Source organism: Xenopus tropicalis, chromosome 5, assembly GCF_000004195.4.
Source record: "Xenopus tropicalis strain Nigerian chromosome 5, UCB_Xtro_10.0, whole genome shotgun sequence".
In the NCBI taxonomy this organism is placed as follows: domain Eukaryota; kingdom Metazoa; phylum Chordata; class Amphibia; order Anura; family Pipidae; genus Xenopus; species Xenopus tropicalis.
In genome coordinates, this window is record NC_030681.2 from 90,654,522 (window position 1) to 90,674,798 (window position 20,277).

Sequence of the window (20,277 nt, forward strand, 5' to 3'; positions counted from 1 at the left end):
TCGAACTTCACTCTTATAGAATTAGAGAGGGAACTCCACATACTATTGGGAGAAGAGACACTGACAGTAACAATGGCTGCCCAATGTGCCCCTATACCTATACAATGTCCCATAGAGAGAGAGAGGTAACACTTAAATGAACTAATGTACTGTGTCATTATTTTCACTGAAATGTATGTTAGTGGAAGGCCATGTAGATCGGGTGGTCAGGTAGTGGCCATAAAGTAGTTGTGGCATATGGGCCCCAATCTTACATTTCGACATTTAGAGCTTATGTCTAGGGCAAAGGTTTTAGGGGAACTGCCCTTGGGTACCTACAGCATATGTAAACAAAAAAACAAAACCTTTAAAAGAAAGTCTTTCAGTCCTTACAAGTTATTGCAAGCCCCCCTTCCTTATCCTGTCAATCCCTTAGGTGGGGGGGGGTGGGGAAGAACTGGTAATGTGCCTAGGTGCTAGGTGTAAATCTGATGCTACTGATATGTGTACTAGGATATATATCAAAAGTTAGGAAGACAATTTGCCAAATAAGATGTCCAAACTTCTGTATAAGTGCATAGAGCTATGAAAAGATCTTATTGAAAGTTGCTTTACAAAGCACAAACTGATATCAGTTTATGGGGCAATTTAACTTGGTGCTTGGGGTGAAAAGCGAGATTTGACTTTTTTGGTTGCCATAATTCCTTCTAAGGCAAGTGAAGTGTCTATATGCAGTTTAACTATATTTCAGCTCTCAATATCATGCATAGGGATGGCAAAGCCTTTAGGCACACATTCTGCCATTATGTGTACATAATAATATGGTAATGCTAAGGTTCAAAACCGCATTTTAAAGGGCCACTATACAATTAAGCTTTCCAGAAGAATTATTCTGGGGAAGAATACTTAGGTTGCACATGTTGTATGCTTTCATCATCATTTATTTATATAGTGCCAGCAAGTTACGTATAGCTTTACATTAATTTCTGACAAGGGAGGTCTTATTTAGCAAACGAGGGTTATGAAGTAAAAATAGGAGCAGAGAGAGCAGAGCTTGCAAAGGGTTAGAGAACATTTGAAACATACTGAATATGAAAACAATTCGTTAAGTCTTTAGTAAGTGTTTGGAAAGAAGGGGGGAGTCTGCTGGCTTGAGGCAGAGAGTTCCAGACACAGGCAGAGGCCTGAGAGAAGTCTTGCAGTTGAGAATGGGATGGAGTGTTGAGAGAATAAGGGAGGTATTTCTATCAGCATTACTAGCTTTTGCTTTGCTGGTCCAGTACAAAACTGCAGTCTGCATCATTATATACACAGTACTGTTTACATTCATGAAATATCATGAGACTGATTTACAGTTGTTGGTTATCTGCACCAGTGTAGTTGCCCAGAGCAACCAATTGGAATGCTGCTTTTAATTTCTATCTGGGGGTAGATCCAAATTAACCCTTTTCTGTGGTCAGCTGCACTTGTTTATTAACAGTTTTGTCTTATGTGAAATTAGTAATGCGACCTATATTCTACAAAGATAAATAGACTTTTATGTAGTTAAATCTCTGTTGGTATCAGTTATGTTTTAAGCTGGGTAGGACTGGACATGTAATATTGGCTAACAAAGAACTGATGTTCCTCAGTTTGTAGTGCAAAATGGGCTGGTAGATGGGAGGTAGAAAAACAAAACATCTCCCAGGGACTCTAAAATGTCACTTCTGCTTCAGAAACCACTCAGCAAATGCTGAGCAGAGATGCATACATTTTTTATGTAGAGTAATCTAAAACTTTTTTTTACAAGAATTACTAACTGACATTCTATCCCACCATGAAAACCAATACAAAAACAGCATCTAATTAGACAGTCATTTGATATTGTTGCCTGTGCACAGAGCCAGGCTTCTTCAAGAAGACATCATCTTAGGGATGCTCACACGTACAGATGATACCTCTTCCAAAGCTGAGCATTGTTTGGACTGCAGTCAGATTATTAGCACACAGATGGCTTCTGGCTGTTTAATGTGTTTAACAACAAATGTAGCAGGCTTATTATGATTGGATGTGCTGAGAAATAACAGTCTCATAAGCAAAGGCCTCTGGTCATCAGGTTCACTTTATTGTGTCTCTCATTTTAATTTTCCTCCTCTATCTTGGGCATGAAATGTGTCAATGCATTCTTGGCAGGCCCCAACAGACTGCCCTTAAAGGAACAGTTCAGTGTAAATATGAAACTGGGTTAAATCGATAGACTGCACAAAATAAAAAAACATTTTCAATGAAGTTAGCCAAAAATGTAATCTATAAAGGCTAAAGTGAGCGGTTATCTAACATAATAAAATAATAAACACAAGCGTACAGTACAAAACTTTTCTTTTTAAAAAGCTCAAGTTGTGTTTGGGTGAAGTTCCCCTTTAACTGCAATGTAATTTTACCTTCCTATTGACCAATGAGCTTTGCTGAAATTCCGCAATTTCACTCATCACTATGAACAAGCTCTAAGTCAGGGAGCTGCTGTAGTTCATCTTAGAATAAACTTTTAGCTTGTTGTAGATGGAGCAATTATTAGCAACGGTTTTTTAGTTTTTTTTTTTTTTTTTATAGTTTTTGAATTATTTGCCTACTGTTACAGACTCTTTCCAGCTTTTAAACAGGGGTCACTGCCCCCCAGCAGCTAAAAAACTATTGCTCTGTGAGGCTATTCAAACTGGTGGCTGGTTGCTAGGGTAATTTGGACCATAGCAACCAGACAGCTGTTGAAATTCCAAACTGGAGAGCTGCTGAACAAAGCTAAATGATTTAAAATTACAAATAAAAAATGAAGACCAAATGTAAATTGGCTCAGAATATTAGGCTCTACATCATTCTAAAAGGTCATTTTAAGTTGAACAACCCCTTTAAAGGGCAGGATCATTACTGTTATAGGGCTGCGGAAAGTCTGTGCTTGTACAGTACGTTCATTATCTCAAACAATGCTCTCAATCCAGCATGATAACAGAAATAAACGTCACATATAAAATTCTTAAGGCAAAAATGTTTAAGTAACAAATAATTATGTAATCTAAAAAAAAAAAAAAAAAATAGATTTTATTTAATTTTTTTTTTGGGTAGGGCAGACTACAGTCAAGATATCTTCAGCTGACCTACCAAACATACAGCACTTAGACAACTTTAAATTAAAGTACTACTCGGCTGCAGGGCCTTAAAGTGATACTGGCACAGTCCTAGCAAAATCCATAGGAATGTGTAGCTTTACTACAAAAAAACAAAACAAAAAACATTGTGCACTTTATATTCTTTCCTTAGAAAAGTGCCCCAAAACCACACTCAGCCCAGAAGTACTTGCTGTAATGTTCTGAAGAGAAGGCAGCAGGTGCTCTGTCTTCTACCTTTAGTCACCCTAGGCTACAAATGAGCTGATCCTTCCACAGGGTGGAGTAGAAATACAGACAGTAAAGCAGCCGACTGAAGGACTAAGTTGCCACCAGTCTTGGTGTTGCTTAGTTTCTAGTGACGCTGCTATTGCCCCTATAGCAGGGATCCCCAACCTTTCGTACTTGTGAGCCACAGTCAGATATAGAAAATCTTGGAGAGCAACACAAGCATCATAAAACTTCATGGAGGTGCCAAATAAGGGCTAAGATTGGCTATTAGGCAGCCTCTATGCACACAGCTTACATGAGGCTTTATTTGATAGTAAATCTTGTTTTCATTCAACCAAAACTTGCCACAAGTCAGGAATTCAAAAATAATTACCTGGTTTGGGGGCACTGAGAGGGGTTGGTGAGCAACATTTTGCCCCCGAGCCACTGGTTGGGGATCACTGCCCTATAGGATACCTGAAACTCAAAAATGGACAAATCACAGATAGTGATCTGTGTATATACACTATATCTTAAGGTGGCCATACACAGTAAGATTTGCTTGTTTGACGACCTCGCCAAACAAGCAAATCTTACTGTGTACGGCCACCTTAAAGGTCCCCATACACGGGCCGACTATAGCTGCCGATATCGGTCCCTTGGACCGATTCGGCAGCTAATCGGCCCGTGTATGGGCAGAACAGAGCGGCCTGGCCGACCGATATCTGGCCTGATATTATTTTTTTTTAAAGTTACTTGCTTCCCGATATCGCCCACCCGTAGGTGGGGATATCGGGTGAAGATCCGCTCGCTTGGCGAAATCGCCAAGCGAGCGGATCTTATAGTGTATGGGCAGTGTATATACACAGATCACTAAGATTTGCTTGTTTGGCGAGGTCGTCAAACAAGCAAATCTTTCCCCCGATATGCCCTCCTTGGGTGGCCGATATCATACTATGAATGACATAGGAAAAATCGGAGTAATGGGCCGATGCGTCCCCGATTCAATGAAAAATCAAGCCTTTTCCAGTTGACATCTGCATAATTTTTGGCCAGATATCGGTCAGGGAGGCCTGACGGAGGGCCCCATACACAAGCAGATTAGCTGCCAAGTTAGCAAGGAGAATGCAAGTCAAAATTTAAAAAGCATACTGCCCAATAGTCCTCCTATTGTTTAGTAAAAATGCCACACTTTTGGCTCCCCTAATCAAATATTTACTCAGTCACACTTACTTCACATTTTCTAGATCAGGCAGCCATCTCTAAAAAGGTATTCTCTCTTCCTTTCCCTCCTTGCTTCATACTGCACATGTGTTTCATTCCCTCCCCCCCTACCCTCTGCCAGATCTGCTTCTGATTGGCTGGTGGGCATGTGTAGTTTAGAACAGGATCAAGTTACACACATGCTCAGAGAATAGGAAGGCTGCCGCTGGCACCTACAGGAAGGGAAGAGAGATTTCAGTGATGTCACTGTAGTCTTCACACTGCTGTAGGCTGCCAGCACCATATCTCAGAGAAGCAAGCAGGGATCTGGGAATTTAGATATGCAGTAAGTACTTAGAAAGAATGCCTTTAGACTTACTTTTAATTTATATTAACCTTTCATTGTCCTTTAAGGACCCGAATCGGCAGCTGAAATCTACCTGTGTATGGCCACCTTTACTGGCATTAACATAACAGCACATGATATAGTTCACATACATACAATTTATAGATATTAAATTCATGGAACTTCACCTAATGCTAACTGCAACCCTCTGCATTCTTAGGCCACAGTCACGCCTGGTGTACATGTCTGTTTCTCTCCACTCTCAAATGCAGCTCCGTGTAGCTGCACTGACAGGCACAACACTGGCCTGAGTGCAGCAACACAGAGGGGAGATTGGCTCAAAAAACGCAAAAGCAGGCATTTTCAGGTCAATACCAACTGTACACATTCCCTTTAAAGACAACAAAAGGTATAAAATCAAGGAACATATTACAGATGAATGCTGCGATAGAGGAAACAAAAAAAAACCAAAGCAAGTAATAATACATGTTTGAGGTGTGATCCTATAAATATTTTCTTTTTATTTTACTTATAGTTCTTGAAGCCGTTAGTTAAGTATTGGGAAAGTACATAAATCGTTGCTAACAATAGGGGGTGAAGGATTAACGAAGTATTATAAATACAGGAAAAAATGGCCTCATTGCTATATGTACAGACCTGTTTCACTTCATACACTTTAACGCACTGGAAAGCGATTGTTTTTAATGACATTTAAATTAGCACTGCCCGTCTCAGAGACCTGTGAGCAGTGCATAAGTCATTTAGAGTAGGCATTGCAATCTGCAAATGGCAGTCCATTTAGTTGCCTGATCACTGAGGTGCAATTCTCAGTCTGAGCCACTGCTGATACCCGGCTCTGGTTTCTCCTGTGTAGCATGTTGTGTTGTGCTGAGGTCCTTGTTCCCTTTCTTGTCTTTGCTTTGGAGTCCCTGAAGAGTAAGGATAAGGTTGCGGATTTCTTCACGCTTTGTTTTCATTCTTTGTTGAGGGAACCAATCCATTAAATTCATAGGCAGATCAAAACTCTGAATAGGATTCTAAAATGAAAATTAGCATGCAGTTACTATCACTGCAACAAATTGTATGATATTTTAGAATGATATTTTCACAGGTCATCTAAAGCACAATAAACAATGTTTAAGTTGGAAAAAATTACAAATAGAGGAAAATACAGTTTATTCATTAACATGTGCGTGCTCTTTCAGACAGGAAAGTATATATGATATATATACAGTATATATTATATATTATTGTTAAACAATATATCTACAATAAAAAAAATTTTGAGAAAACATTGAAGGGTGTGCTGGCCACAGATGATTATTTTCTATACACACATAATTTTGGCTAGCACCCCGCAGAATATTGAGCCTTGGAGTGCGGACACCATTTGGATTGATATATATATATATATGATATATATGATATGATATGTTCTCATTAATCCTCAAGACCTTCATTTGTATATGCAAATTAAGGCACACTGATCGGGGGGAGGTTGTAATGTTGATGCGGGGGCTTTTTGTATAAGGGGGTGGGAAGGAGCGGGTGCACAAATGATGTGCAATTTTAGGTGCGGGGGTGGAACGCTCTAAGGAGAAGGGTGGCTGGGTTACTATTACAGGACACAACGCTGCACTTGATGGTGGGGTGATTGAAATATGCAGTGGGGGTGTGTGAATATCCTCGATCTGACGAGGGAAGTATAGAGCATTCCCTGTGAATGAATTGCTTGATCATAAGCACTCTAGCCCTTTTGTATAAATAAGTAGCAAGATATGATACGGTGTCTCCTTGTGCGAGATAAGAGTTGTTACAGATGTTGCAAATTTTCTGAGGTATACTCCCTGTCACTGTTCAGTTGGAGCTTGAAGTAGGGAAAATTAGAAACATTTTTTTTTACATTTTTCACGAACAAGCTAAAAGGATTGAGGAGACCGCCTCATACATATGCAAATAAGTCATAACAGGATTCTGGGAAGAAATTCCTTAAGGCTCCTAGAAAAGTCCCATTTACATGGGCTTTGTCCCATTTACATGGGTTTATCCTATAGGCTAAAGCTCACCCACTGGGTTTAAAGGAACAGTAACACCAAAAAATGAAAGAGCTTTAAAGTAATAAAAATATAATGCACTGTTGCCCTGCACTGGTAAAACTGGTGTGTTTGCTACAGTAACACTACTATAATTAATATAATAATATAATAAGCTGCTGTGTAGCCACGGGGGCAGCCATTCAAGCTGGAAAAAAGGAGAAAAGGCACAGGTTACATAGCAGATAACAGATAAGTTCTGTAGAATACAATAGTGTTTTATCTGTTATCTGCTATGTGCCTGTGCCTTTTCTCCTTTGAATGGCTGCCTCCATGGCTACATAGCAGCTTATTTATATAAATTATAGTAGACTTTCTGAAGTAAACACACAACTTTTACCAGTGCAGGGCAGCAGCACATTATATTTTAGTTACTTTTATACACTTTCATTTTTTTGGTGTTACTGTTCCTTTAAAGCAGAAGCCAGGATAATAGCTGATCAGATTCCCAACTACAGACCGGTTTCGCCCTTTTTGGGGCTCATCAGTGTAGCGCAGGGTTTTCTGATCAGCTTAGGTAGAGCCAGGAGTGGGGATTCACGAACAAGCTAAAAGGGTTGAGGAGACCGCCTCATACATATGCAAATAAGTCATAACAGGATTCTGGGAAGAAATTCCTTAAGGCATTTTTCAGAAACTCGCAACATTGTTTTGTGTCAGCCTCAATAAATCAGAGGCAAGTAACTGTTGCTCCATGGCTAATACTTAGACTGTTTCTCACCCCTTGCTATTTTTAATTGGGGTTTCTCCCTTTTTTTCTATGAGCACTATTTTGGGTTTTATTCTAATTAAATAAAGGTTAAATTTTAACTTCAGATTTTCTATCATTCTCTGACAGCCAATTGACCTAACAATTCAATGGGGTAATGATGCATGTAATTAAAGTCTACTAAGGAACACCTGTTTTGGTGTTTCCTAATTTGTTTTTTTGTATATATATACTTCATTTGCACGTTATCTGGAGGCTCTTATCTCCACTCTCATATCTCTTTAGTAAAATATTGTTAACATTTATTTGAGTTTAACAATTAAGGGCTCTGGCACACGGGGAGATTAGTTGCCCGCGACAAAACTCCCTGTTCGCGGGCGACTAATCTCCCCGGATTGCCATCCCACCGGCGACTTACATTTTCGCCGGTGGGATGGCAACTGATGGCAACTCGGGGAGATTAGTTGCCCGCGAACAGGGAGATTTGTCGCGGGCGACTAATCTCCTCGTGTGCCAGAGCCCTAAATGTGGAAGGTGCAGATACTCTCTCTGTACATTATATGCAAATTAAGATTAAAATTCTGTTCAGTATTCAGCTGAATATTTTATGAAGGATTTGAGGTTAGGACGAATCTCAAAACAAAGGAACAAAATCATTAATCATGTGACATCTATGAAGCAAACAAAGAGGCAAACATGGAACATTCTATTATATTATTTTAGGCAGGATTCTAAACAAAGTTCACAAGAGACACAGAAGCCTTAATCTTGCTTTAGCTCAGGTGCAGCTATTTCATTAGGCACCTGGTAGGGTTGTTAGGGTTTACATATCCTTGGATTTGCAAAGCAAAAACCTTTTGAAATTAAACTAAGTATTTTACCTTCTCAAGAACATCTGGCCCCAGTAAAGGGCATAATAGTTATACATGTCACAGAGTGTAACATGATGTGGTATATTTTATGCTACCTAAAAGCTAAGAGCTAAAATACTAAATAAAACTACAGCTCCACCAAGCTGACCTATACATATATATACATAAAATACAAAAAGAATAGCAACATGCTAAACAACAGGATTAAAAATGCCTTGTTGTAATACTAAGAAAACACACCTCAAAAAAGCTTTCCACGTACTGCAATATATAAACACCACAGTCACTAAAGTTATTTTGTTGAGGCACTCTGGGACTGGAACCTTTCATGAAATCTTTGGAAAAACTTCTTTTACTTCCTTTTCTGACTTCCCATTCCACCTCGAGATACCTGAAAAGAGACAAAATATGATCCAGCGTTACAACACATCTAGAAGAAGTGTCATTGCACAGGAAAAATGACCTCAAAATGTCCACTTACTCTCGTAGTGTTTTGACCACAGTGGAACGAGAAGGACCTTTCAGAGAATCCATCAAAAGTATACATGGCCTGCAAAAAAAAAAAAAGAATAATCAGAAAACAGAATAATTATCTCCTTAAATGAAAATAGCATCTTTAAGCCTCTGAGTGACAGTAGTGTTGAGGTTAGACACAAAATAAGAAAAAAACTAAAGTACATCCTACTATGAGCCACTATTGAAATCTAATTGCTATTTGTTTGATATGGGAAACACCAATAGTGATTGATTTCCTATGTTAGAGAACATGCACTTATGCACCGATACATATAATACCACATGCTGAAACCTATACATTTGCATTAACAGATATGTATAATGAACACATATAGCCACATATATTGCTTAAAAGACTGTGGTTAGAAGTTCCCATGTCCTTTTCTGTTTAGGCTCAATCCTTGCATAACAATCACCACCACCCAGCTAATTATATAGCCAGAACCATCATAGCAATTGCATCCCTCTGGGTAAAGTTCACCACCACAATTAAACTGATGCTGTTAATGATTGCATCAGAGGAAAAAAGTACTTTTAAAATTAAGTTGTTTTTTTAAATTTGTTTAATATATACAGGTACCAGGTGTATATACATTGTGCGCATACAATATTAGTGACCAAACTGGCTCTATTTGCATGGAAGTCTTCCATCTGTCCCACAAGCTTTAATCAGACATCCCTAGAGTATTTTAATGTCCCAACTGATCACCTTAAAAATAATAAAGGCTAAAAAAACTAAATGCAAATTCGCTAAGAATTGTAACAATAACAGTATAGAGAAAAAAAAAAAAAAAAAACTTGCAGGAATCCCATTTAGGACACAGCCATATATGCACAAAGGCAGCCCTTCAGATGCATGTGACATTTTGATGTGGATATACACTCAGTATATTGCTCACCTTATACACAAGTCTTAACACCACCATTGGGCACACAATTAAAATGGATCTCCAAGAATATAATCCATAAAAGAGGGGTTTTTTCTCGTGCGGAGCCTTGCCTTTTCATTAAACTAATTACGGAAAGACCCCTTATCCGGAATATCCTTGGTCGCGAGCATTCTGGATAACGGGTCCTATACCTGTACGTCATTTATTAAACTAGCCTGATAATAAGTGCAAGAATTATTTCCAGGGCTATATAACCGGTAAATAGAAGCAGGCTGATTAATTTATCTTCCCTGAAACCACACTGACATTATTGTATTTTTTTATAAACAAAACCAATGATGTTTAACAAGATTTTGATTAGTGCACTAAGTTAAGAGAAAATTGAGTTTCATTACTTTAAGGTCAGTTAACCCAGATTGCCAAAGCCAAAGTATCTATTATTTCTTCTTTATACTTTTTAAAGCATCACTCTCCAAAAACAGTACAGAAAACAGTCAAGGAACAATTGCAATGCTGCTGTCATTAATTGTTATTGAATAATAACTAAATTAAATGTTGCTAGAGGAAACATAACATGAAATACTAGAGCTAATGAAATTCAGTTGAATATGTAGATAATAAAATGTTCACTCTTTTAAAATAAGTATCAGAGAGACAATACCAAACCACAACAAAGGATATGACAGCTTTCTTTATAAATATCAGGGAATAAAAAACAAAACACTGCAGATGAAATTTACCTAAAAGGTGATGTCTGCTATAAAGGTTTATGTATGCAGACAGACACACAAATACACACGCTGAGAAAATCTACAGATTCTAAATAATCGCTGTCCTTTTCCAGAACTAGAGAACTTACTGCTTGCAGAAGAATTGCTTCCGATGCCAGTTTCCAGCTTCTGAAGTATAATTTTCATCTGCAAGCCCTGCGTCATCACTGCATTCGTCCTATGAGGTAAAGTAAAGTAAAGATGGCAGTTATATAAGTTATTGAATGTTATCGATGGCAGTTGTCAAAGCATGCATCACAGACATTCCTAAGGAACGTATCCCTCGCATTAAACCTGTGCATGAGTCCTCTTGCAAAATATTGCTTTATGGATTACGGCAAACCTATGGTTCAGTATGACCTATTGGTACCACTGAACATACTATTTAGAACCGTAGGGTGATTGTCCACAGGGAGATTAATCCCCCACTGTTAAAGCTTGGCTACCTTGGGTGACTAAACTCCCTAAAATGCCTTTCTACTACCAATAAAGTAAATCGCCGGTGGAAAGTCATACGCAATGCTTCATATTCCAAAGTCGCTTAAAGTTACCTGCAGGAGGAAACTTTGCGTGACATCAGAAAACTAAGCAACATGTATAGAATTCTACCTGTAATTTTATTGGCAGTACAACAACATTTTACGGAGATTAGTCTCCCACAGTAGCAGAAATTAACCACAGACGATCGTCCCCGTGGGCCATCACCCTTACATACAGGTTAATAGTAGAACAAATAATTCTGAGCCTGGCAAACAATGTTACCCTTACTCCTAATTAACCTAAGGTGAATACGATTATAGCACACTTACAGACAATGCTTACTGGTCATTGACAAAACAACACTACTTACCGTATTATCCTGATCATCAGAGAAATCTATGAATTCATCTTCAGATTTCTTAGCATCATCTTCTGTCTCTCTATAGCTTATCTGAATTCTGTGCAAACCATCTGCAAGTACAAAAATGACATATGATAAAATTACCATAGAACAACCATTTAAAAACTCATTTGATAAAAAAAAAACCAGGCTGCTCTGTAGCTATAAGAGTATTAATAATAGTATTTCAGATCAGTGACCTGTGAACTAAGGGCAAGACTGAGTTAGAATGAGAAATCTGGAAATAAATTAACAGTTTTAACCAGTGGTAATGGAAATGCTCTATATGCCACTGGCCTTAGTTTAAAGGAAACTAACACCCCCCATAACAACAAGCCCCCCAACCACCGGCCTCCTTTACGCTCCCCCCCACATAGATTATTACATGAAAAAGCATCCCATTTGTGAACCTGACATATAGATGCAAAGTAGTGAAGCAGAGTACATTGGTGCCATCTTTTGTGCCTTCAGATGCTATTCTGTCACTTCACTGATGGATGGAGCCTGAAGAAGCATGTGCAGTTGAAGCTAACCACAAACTAGCTCCAAGTGCGGCTGTGAATGCTGCATCTGTACATCAGGTACACAAATAAGGACACTTCTCTATGTAACAGACTCTGTGGGGAGGAAGCCACGCACACACAGAGTGGGGCAAAAGTGTATACTTTAGGCTTACACACCCAAATCCACTCTGTGTGTGCCAACTTATTCAGTGCACACACATTTAAGGAGCGGAGGGCAGCAGGTTAGCTTTTCTTATTGGGGAAAAAAACATTTTGTTGGAGAACCAGGGGTTCTATGGCTGAAAAGTGCTTGTGATTGCCTCCCTGTAGCTCTCCTTCACTTGAATGGCAAACAGGAAATGTAGGTGTGAGCCTTTATGGCATGAAAATGCTCAAAGTATTTTAAGGACAATACTTCCCACTGGAGTTAATGAACATTGTGAGAAGCAATCATGGGCACTGATATGTGCACTGGTCTCACAGTGCCGTTTTCCCCAATAAGAACTACTGCTCCTTTGCTGGCTCGGTTTAATCGATCTAAATAGTTTGACCGTGTTGGCAGCAACATATAGATAGAAACCCAAGTCAGTCACCAAAGATTCTAACTGGCATGTAAAGGGTAGCAAGGAAATAGCTCTTTATAAAATAGATGCCACTGTGTGAATGTGACAGAGATCTGGTGCAGGGACTGATACGAATGATTTATAATTTTTGTAACAGTGCTGTGAAATATGTCAGCACTACATAAAGGATAATAATGTCAGACCCATAGCCTCCAGCAGTAAAGATTCACCATTCAGCTTACCTGTTGGTTTTACTGGTGTTTTACACTCATTTGTTGTTCCATTTATATCATCAGTGCATGTTTCAGAGTCTGAAAATACAGATTTCATAGAAATGTCTACTTCTTGATGCCCTTGATCACTTTTTCTTGACCGATGCCTTGTTAAGCTGTGACTACGCTTAGCTCCCAAAGTATCAATAGCATCTGTCCCAGTGCTGAGTGTTTTCTTTAGGGGTGATTTAGAAGAACCACCTTCTAAAGTAGTCTCTGAAGTATTCTGAGGAAGAGAAGTACTGGTGTTATCTCCTTCTCCCACTGGAGCCGGGGAAGAAACTTCTTGATAGTAAGGATTGGGGTAATGCTCAGGCTTTTCTAATCCAGGGAAACAAATGACAGCCAAAAACCAATGAGCACTGCAAGTTAAAAACAAAATTGGTTCTTAAATGCTGTATAAATCAACAAACTTTGTATTGAGGTCAACAAACTTTTTGGACCCACTATAAGTTTATATATTGCTGGTGTACCTTAATGTGTGTGTTTAGATATCTCTTTACATATTTATCAGAGTCAATAATAGGAACCTATTCAGATATAGCAGAGCATATTAAATGTACACAGGATGAACAAATACAGAATGAAAGGCAGGACAACAATGGGACAGCTGTTTGTACAGCCCCAAGCCTATGCATAATGGCAGTTTGTACACAGTCTAAAGGTCCCCACACATGGGCCGATAGTAGCTGCCAATATCGGTCCCTTGGACCGATTCGGCAGCTAATCGGCCCGTTTATGGGCACTTCCGACGGGCCTGCCCAACCGATATCTGGCCTAAAATCGTCCAGATCTCGATCGAGCAGGTTAGAAAATCTAGTCGGATTGGGGACCACATCAACAAGCCGATGCGGTCCCCGATCCGACTAGATTTTCTAACCTGCCCGATCGAGATCCGGCCGACCGACTTTACCCGTGCCCATCATTATAATTAGATTGAATTACCCAAGGATTCTCCCGATATTGCCCACCCGTAGGTGGGGGATATCGGGAGAAGATCCGCTCGGATCTGCCAGTGTATGGGGACCTTAAAGAGTGTCAACTTTGAAGATTGTAAATAAAAGTAAGGAAAAGATTATAATATGTAAGATAAATATTACTGCTCTAAAAAAACATATTTAGTATTCTATATCAAATAAAGGGACCATATACCCCCTTTTTCAACACTGCTTCAATGAATAGGGATTTTGCTGAACATACATTTTGCCTACCCTTTAATCAAAAAATATCTATAGGTTTTGTTATTACAGAGAAGCCTCTGTATAAATACCCTCCCCTTCTCTTAAGAGCCTGTTATCTTTTTAGATAAAGAGCAGCTTTTCAATATACAGAGGCTTCTCACTAGAGTGCTGTTTATTTTTTTTACTTTGCTCCTTGTGATCACGAAGTAGAATGTGGCTTTAGTTTCATTTTCAAATTTTGTCCTGTTTAGAGCAAGAGATAACAAAAGAGACCACAAAACATATGTCCAGCACAAGTGCTATTCGTTGAGGGGGGGATATACTGTCCATTTAATTCCACAACAGAGAAGGGCAGGGTCGGACTGGGCCGCCGGGAAAAATCCCGGTGGGCCCCTGCGGCCCAGTCCGACCTTTGCCGGCGCTCCCCCTACTGACTGTTCCTCCCGACGTGTTCAATTTATACACGCTCGGGGAGGACGCTGGCCGGTGGCCCTGCGGGGGGGGTTATGGGGGCCCCTGGGGGGGTAGGGGACACGGCTGGCTGGGGCACCTGCCCCGGTAGGCCCTGCACCCCCCAGTCAGACCCTGGAGAAGGGTGAAAAAGAAGGCAAAAAGCATCAGTTTTAATCAAAACACTGGTGTGCAAATGAGTAAGTAAGGTCCTTGGACAGTGATACTGTGCGACTACCCCAAGGAATCAGTTTGATGCTCTACCCAATCTAGCCTTACAAAGTCAGAAAGGTGTAAGCAGCAAGGCAAATAATGTGTGATTTACATTTTAAGATTTTACATACGCTTCGTTAAGCGGAACAAATATGAAATCCTTTTGAAAAATGTCAACATGTCGAGTCCATGTTTTCACTCTTCCATGTCTTCTCTGCTGTAATCTGGAACAAATAAATATTTTAGAACCCACTGCCTATGTTATAAATAAATATTATTGCTCCAGATTTATTAAAATGCATACACTTGTGTTTAACTTTCCAGGGCAATTTCTTTGGAATATATTGGAAGTAGAATGATCATTTTAGAGGTTTACACTTACTTTGCCTTAGCTCCACCAGGCTTAAATCTGACTACTACTTTTAAAATAAAATATACTCACGTTAAGTTTGCAGTATCTTGTAGGTTTCTTCTTTCTCTTTGATTAAGTCTTTTATAGAAAAAAGAACTGAAAATATGTATTCTGTCTGCATCTTTTCTCAGCTTCTCAAGAACCAAATACCTGCAAAAAATAAACATGTAACTGAGGCATATACATACATTTGGACACTTGTTTGTGAATTCATTAAACATGAATCTTGCAAATTGACACACAAATAATTACAACTTTAGTAGAGAGAATGGCATATCAGTGCCAGTGAGATCAATGCTGGTATGGGATCTATTATTTGTTATCCAGAAAACTCTGAATTACTGGTAGGCCATCCCTTCAAAACAGTACCTTGTAGGAAAGCATATATGTCGTTTTGGCTTTCTGAAGTCGCCTCGTGAGGTAACTTCGGGCAACTTTGGAAAGCAGAAATGACGTATATGATTTACAGTGCCCTTGATATAAAAGTATTAGTTGCCACCATTAGCGAAGATTAATATGGGGGCGAATAATCTCCTTGTGTATCACCCTAGGAGCATCCCTATTGGAGATAATATAATTCTATTGGGTTTAATTCATGTTTAAATAATCTTTTATTAAGCTATAATTATTGTGATCATAATTACAGAAAGACCCCTTATCTGGAAAACCCCAGGTCCAGAGCATTCTGAATAACAGGTCCCATACCTGTATAGTAGTTAAAGTTCAACTAAAGCTTGTCCTTTAAATTAAAAGAACACGTTTACACAAAAGAGGACAAGAAACACTGTTTTTCTTTTGATAGAGGACTCAGTGCAGCTTTTCTGTGAGTGCGTATGGCTGTATTTACTTAAAGGAGAAGGAAAGTCTAAGACACTTGGGGGTGCCAAAATGTTAGGCACCCCCAAGTGACTTAAATCGCTTACCTTTTAGCCCGGGTTGGTGCCCCTGTACGGAGAAAACAGCACCAGCCCAGGGTAGCAGTGATCGCTTCCTTCGTCCTTGTTCGCTGCACGCGCATGCGCAGTAGAGTGAAAAGCCGAACTTTGAACAGAGAAGTCAGCGTTCCACTCTACTGCGCATGCGCCTGTCCCGGACATTTGCCAGCAGCGCGAATAGGGAAGAAGGAAGCGCTCGCGACAGGTACCCTGGGCTGGTGCTGTTTTCTCCTAACAGCGGCACCAGCCCGGGGTACAAGGTAAGAGATTTAAGTCACTTGGGGGTGCCTAACATTTTGGCACCCCCAAGTGACTTAGACTTTCCTTGTCCTTTAAGACCTTTCTGATAAAGCTTACTTCGTTTTTACCTTTCCTTCTCCTTTTATGCCACTATTATTCCATGGCTTCAAAATGCTGAGTATAATACTACTAAATACAATAAAATAATAAAGGGATTAAAAACAAATATGAATAAAAATTAATTCTATTATAAACTCCTATGATTTTTCAGCAGCAAATGGAAAAACAATGTATTTTATAATAAAACATAATAAACTTACTTTAAATAGAAATCTATTATTACATCGTTTAAAAACTCCCCTTCATTAAGACAATGGAGATCTTCATTAGTCACAGAGATTCCACCTTTAGCAGGAGGAGGTGGATAAACAAACAGCCTTAAATGAAAAAAATAAGTAAATTGATTACAGCAAAATTAACATCCCACCAAAAAAATAATTGCCAGTATTCACTGAAATGTAAGAAAACTGCCATAACAGGTGGATGATTGTCAAACCTGCTTCAACAGCACCTGCTACTTACTGTGTTGGCTTTCTGCATTCTTACACTGGATGACACTGAATATCTAATCCAGAGCTTTTCAATCCAGAATTTGCAAAACGCAAATACTCTGGTGCTTTGCTCTATAAATTGCTTGGTTTGTAATTAGTAACAAAACAGCCTTCCATTTTACAATTTTTAAGGCAAATGACAACAATAGTTACAATTGTAATATTTCTATACATGAATATTCCATCAGTCTGACAAGTGGTAAGATGAGTGATGCAATCTGGAAAAACTCAGTCAATTTTATCTATTTGCATCTGCAAAATTACAGCTCCTAAATACTTTTTCCATGACATATTGGTCAAGCATTCATCTTGAAGGTAAGAATATTCAACTGTTAGGCCAATGCCACACGGGCAGATAAACGCAGGCAAAGAATCCACCCCTACACTCATTTCTGATGTGCCTGTACCCGAAGCCATCATGTTAGCCCAGGTGTAGACACACAGAGACTGATTGTATATCAGTCTTTAAAGGACATGTAAAGCCTACATTTGCCTACAATGTATATCAGTTGGGCACATCCCCCCACCCAAATGGCATCATTTGTACTGCATGTATCCCCTCCTCTTGCCAGCACCATCACATTTTCCAAATAGCAGCTTTCACCCGGAGGCCATTTTTCATCTGATACATAATCAGATACATAATCAGATACATTCAAATCTGCAAACAGCATACACACACAGACCCTTATTCGGCATACATTTCATCAAGAATACATGCTCACACAGGCAGAACTGTCTGTGCTTTGTTTGAGCACTGTAATGGTAAAGCTGAGCTCAGAAGAAAAAAACTGAAGCAGACAGCTAGAGCTGAGTTTCTATGGGAACCGGCAATGCCATCTCTTCACTGCCTGCTAGACTAGAGGGCGTATTTGTAATCTGAGCTTAGAACAACTGAGCATGCCCACAAGCCAACAGCCAAAGCAAATTCCTGAGAGAGGGGGCTGAGTGGGTTTCAGGAGGAGACGGAAATCTAAGTGATTAAGGAGCTTGCAGCCTTACTTATTAACCTCTTGACAACCAGAGTGGCAGGGTATTGAAATATTTCAAGAGGCTGTTAACTGAATAAATTTGTGTGTGTGGGGTTTACATGTCCTTTAATAATATATGTTTTATATAAAATCATATACATATTCATAAGAATATTTTTTTATAAATGTCATGAACTTAACCCTCATATATTTTTGCCTGCTATGGGATAAGCGATTTATGTGAGTCAGCATTAGGGTCTCTCTATATTTGTATGTGAGTGGGTACAACCATACAGCTTACTTCTATATATGCATTCATCTTAGTGCAGTCAGTCTATGGCCACCAGGGATGCATACAGGAGACAAGTGAATGTCTCTTCTGCACACAAAACATCTACTCATACTTCCCAGACTATCCGAGGATAAAGAAACAAAGCATACTAATACAGAGTATAACAGTTTCTTAACTATGAATTATGCATGGTATATTTTTACTTATATGCAATTACAATACAGAAAATTCAAAAGTTGGATACAGAAGCAATTAGCATTTGCCAGAACTTATACTTAAGAAAAACATGCCATTGTAAAATACTAACTTGGCCAGGGCAGCAGGCGGCATCTGTTTGTGACAATGGAGGTTGTCAACTTAGTCATGTTACGTGGCATACACTGTCTGATGTCAGGGACAATAAAAGCTGCCATGGATAATTTATATTATGACAAATGCAAAAGGACGTCATCATGCTGTCAGCTATATTTTCTTAATTGATTTCTACAGAGGTAAATGCGGGATGATTTGGGGAATTAAGGTCCCACCTCCTGAGCTACTTAAAAATTGGAGGCACATAAGATAAATGAGTGGATAACAGTTCACACAGATACAGATTACCACACTACAAAGTTACATTGTAAATAATAAATATGGCAAGAAATTACTTACTTTTCAACTGGCCCTACAAACACTGTATGGGTGTCTCCTTCATCATCCCCAAAAAATTGAAGCTGAGAAGAGTTTCTTAATTTCATCCGTGTTTCTGTTCCAACCTGTATATATACAATTTTATTTTCAATAATTTAAACTTCCTGCTTTTACAATAACATATTTCTCTAAAAATAAAATATTGTTAAAAATATAAAATGTTTAATGATCAGCACATTGCCACAGATGTTAGCAGTATTGCCTTGATGAGCTCAAGGTTCAATTCCAACCAGGGCACTATCTATAAGGAGTTACTGAATGGGTTTCCTAGAGGTAATCGAAAACTATACAGGCAATTTAAAGTAGCGGAGTGAGGGGTTAACAAGTCTTTCCTACTAGGGACAATTCGTAAGCCAAATGTTTATTAGAAAATATAACATGTGGACATGTGAGAAACACACTTCCTTAAGTGATCTTTCCTTTTAAATTGTATTCTTTTCATTTCTGCACTATTTTGAAGACTGGTTGACAGATGGGATCTATCATCCATAAAAGCTTGCACAGGACTGATGACAAAGAAATACTACTAAAGAACTTTTAACGTTTAAATATCCCAGTAGCCTAACCGCATGGTGCTCCATATTATGGAGAGACATGTTATCCCAAAATCCCCATCCCAAGAAATCTTTATAATAGATCCCATATTCATGTTCTTGCAATTTATAGGATAGACAATGAGACATTTTACTTTCTTTGTTAGACTTAAACCATAAAATTAAAGTTCAGGTAAAAGGCATACACAAAAGCAACATTTCAGAACTGATAAAAAAAGTAATTACATTTTTCTTTAAGTTCTCCTTCTGTGTTGAACCCAGCATTGGAATGTCTTCACTGCTTTTTGTAAAAGCAACAAGCCTGCCATTGGCATCTTCAAATGGAATTTTAATGAAAAAGTTTGGCATACCATTTTTTTTACCTATAGTGTACAGAATTTTTTCTAACACTGCAGTTGCTTGCATGTCTGGAGCATTTTCAAAGATTAAAACGATGAACTGTTCTTCCAGATCTAGGGACAAAATAAATAGGTAAGAAATACAGGGACAGTTGCTAGAGAAATATAATTCTTGACAGGTTTCTTATTTATATCCTATTTCAGTGAACTGAATGCACTGTTCCAGCTGTCACTGTGGCGTTTTCTGGAATAAGGTAGCCCAAGGCAAACAGACTTAGGTTTCAACAGTAACATGCACATTTTAAAAATTCACCTCAGTATAAATCATCTGAAACAAAGAAGCAAAGCATCAATCTACCAACTAAGGTATCACAACTGGGGATCGATCAAGGGGGAACTGTCATGAAATCAAATGTTTAACGTAAGTTTGATCTCATGGAAATAGAA

The 20,277-nt window shown here is 38.8% G+C and overlaps 1 protein-coding gene across 4 annotated transcripts in view; it reads right to left on the reverse strand.

Annotated features, from left to right (window-relative positions):
- Positions 1 to 5,371: 5,371 nt before the first annotated feature.
- Positions 5,372 to 20,277, reverse strand: part of senp6 (SUMO specific peptidase 6) — a 44,650-nt gene continuing 29,744 nt past the window's right edge. For 3 of the 4 annotated variants that reach the window (XM_031901493.1, XM_031901492.1, XM_031901491.1), the window contains 11 exons: positions 19,718 to 19,944; positions 18,900 to 19,003; positions 16,695 to 16,811; positions 15,230 to 15,349; positions 14,919 to 15,011; positions 12,914 to 13,305; positions 11,576 to 11,676; positions 10,815 to 10,903; positions 9,031 to 9,099; positions 8,790 to 8,940; positions 5,372 to 5,912 (listed from right to left, as the gene is read on the reverse strand). In XM_031901493.1, coding sequence (XP_031757353.1) covers positions 5,703 to 5,912; positions 8,790 to 8,940; positions 9,031 to 9,099; positions 10,815 to 10,903; positions 11,576 to 11,676; positions 12,914 to 13,305; positions 14,919 to 15,011; positions 15,230 to 15,349; positions 16,695 to 16,811; positions 18,900 to 19,003; positions 19,718 to 19,944 — 1,673 coding nt within the window. In that variant the 3' untranslated portion in view covers positions 5,372 to 5,702. 4 annotated transcript variants of the gene reach the window in all.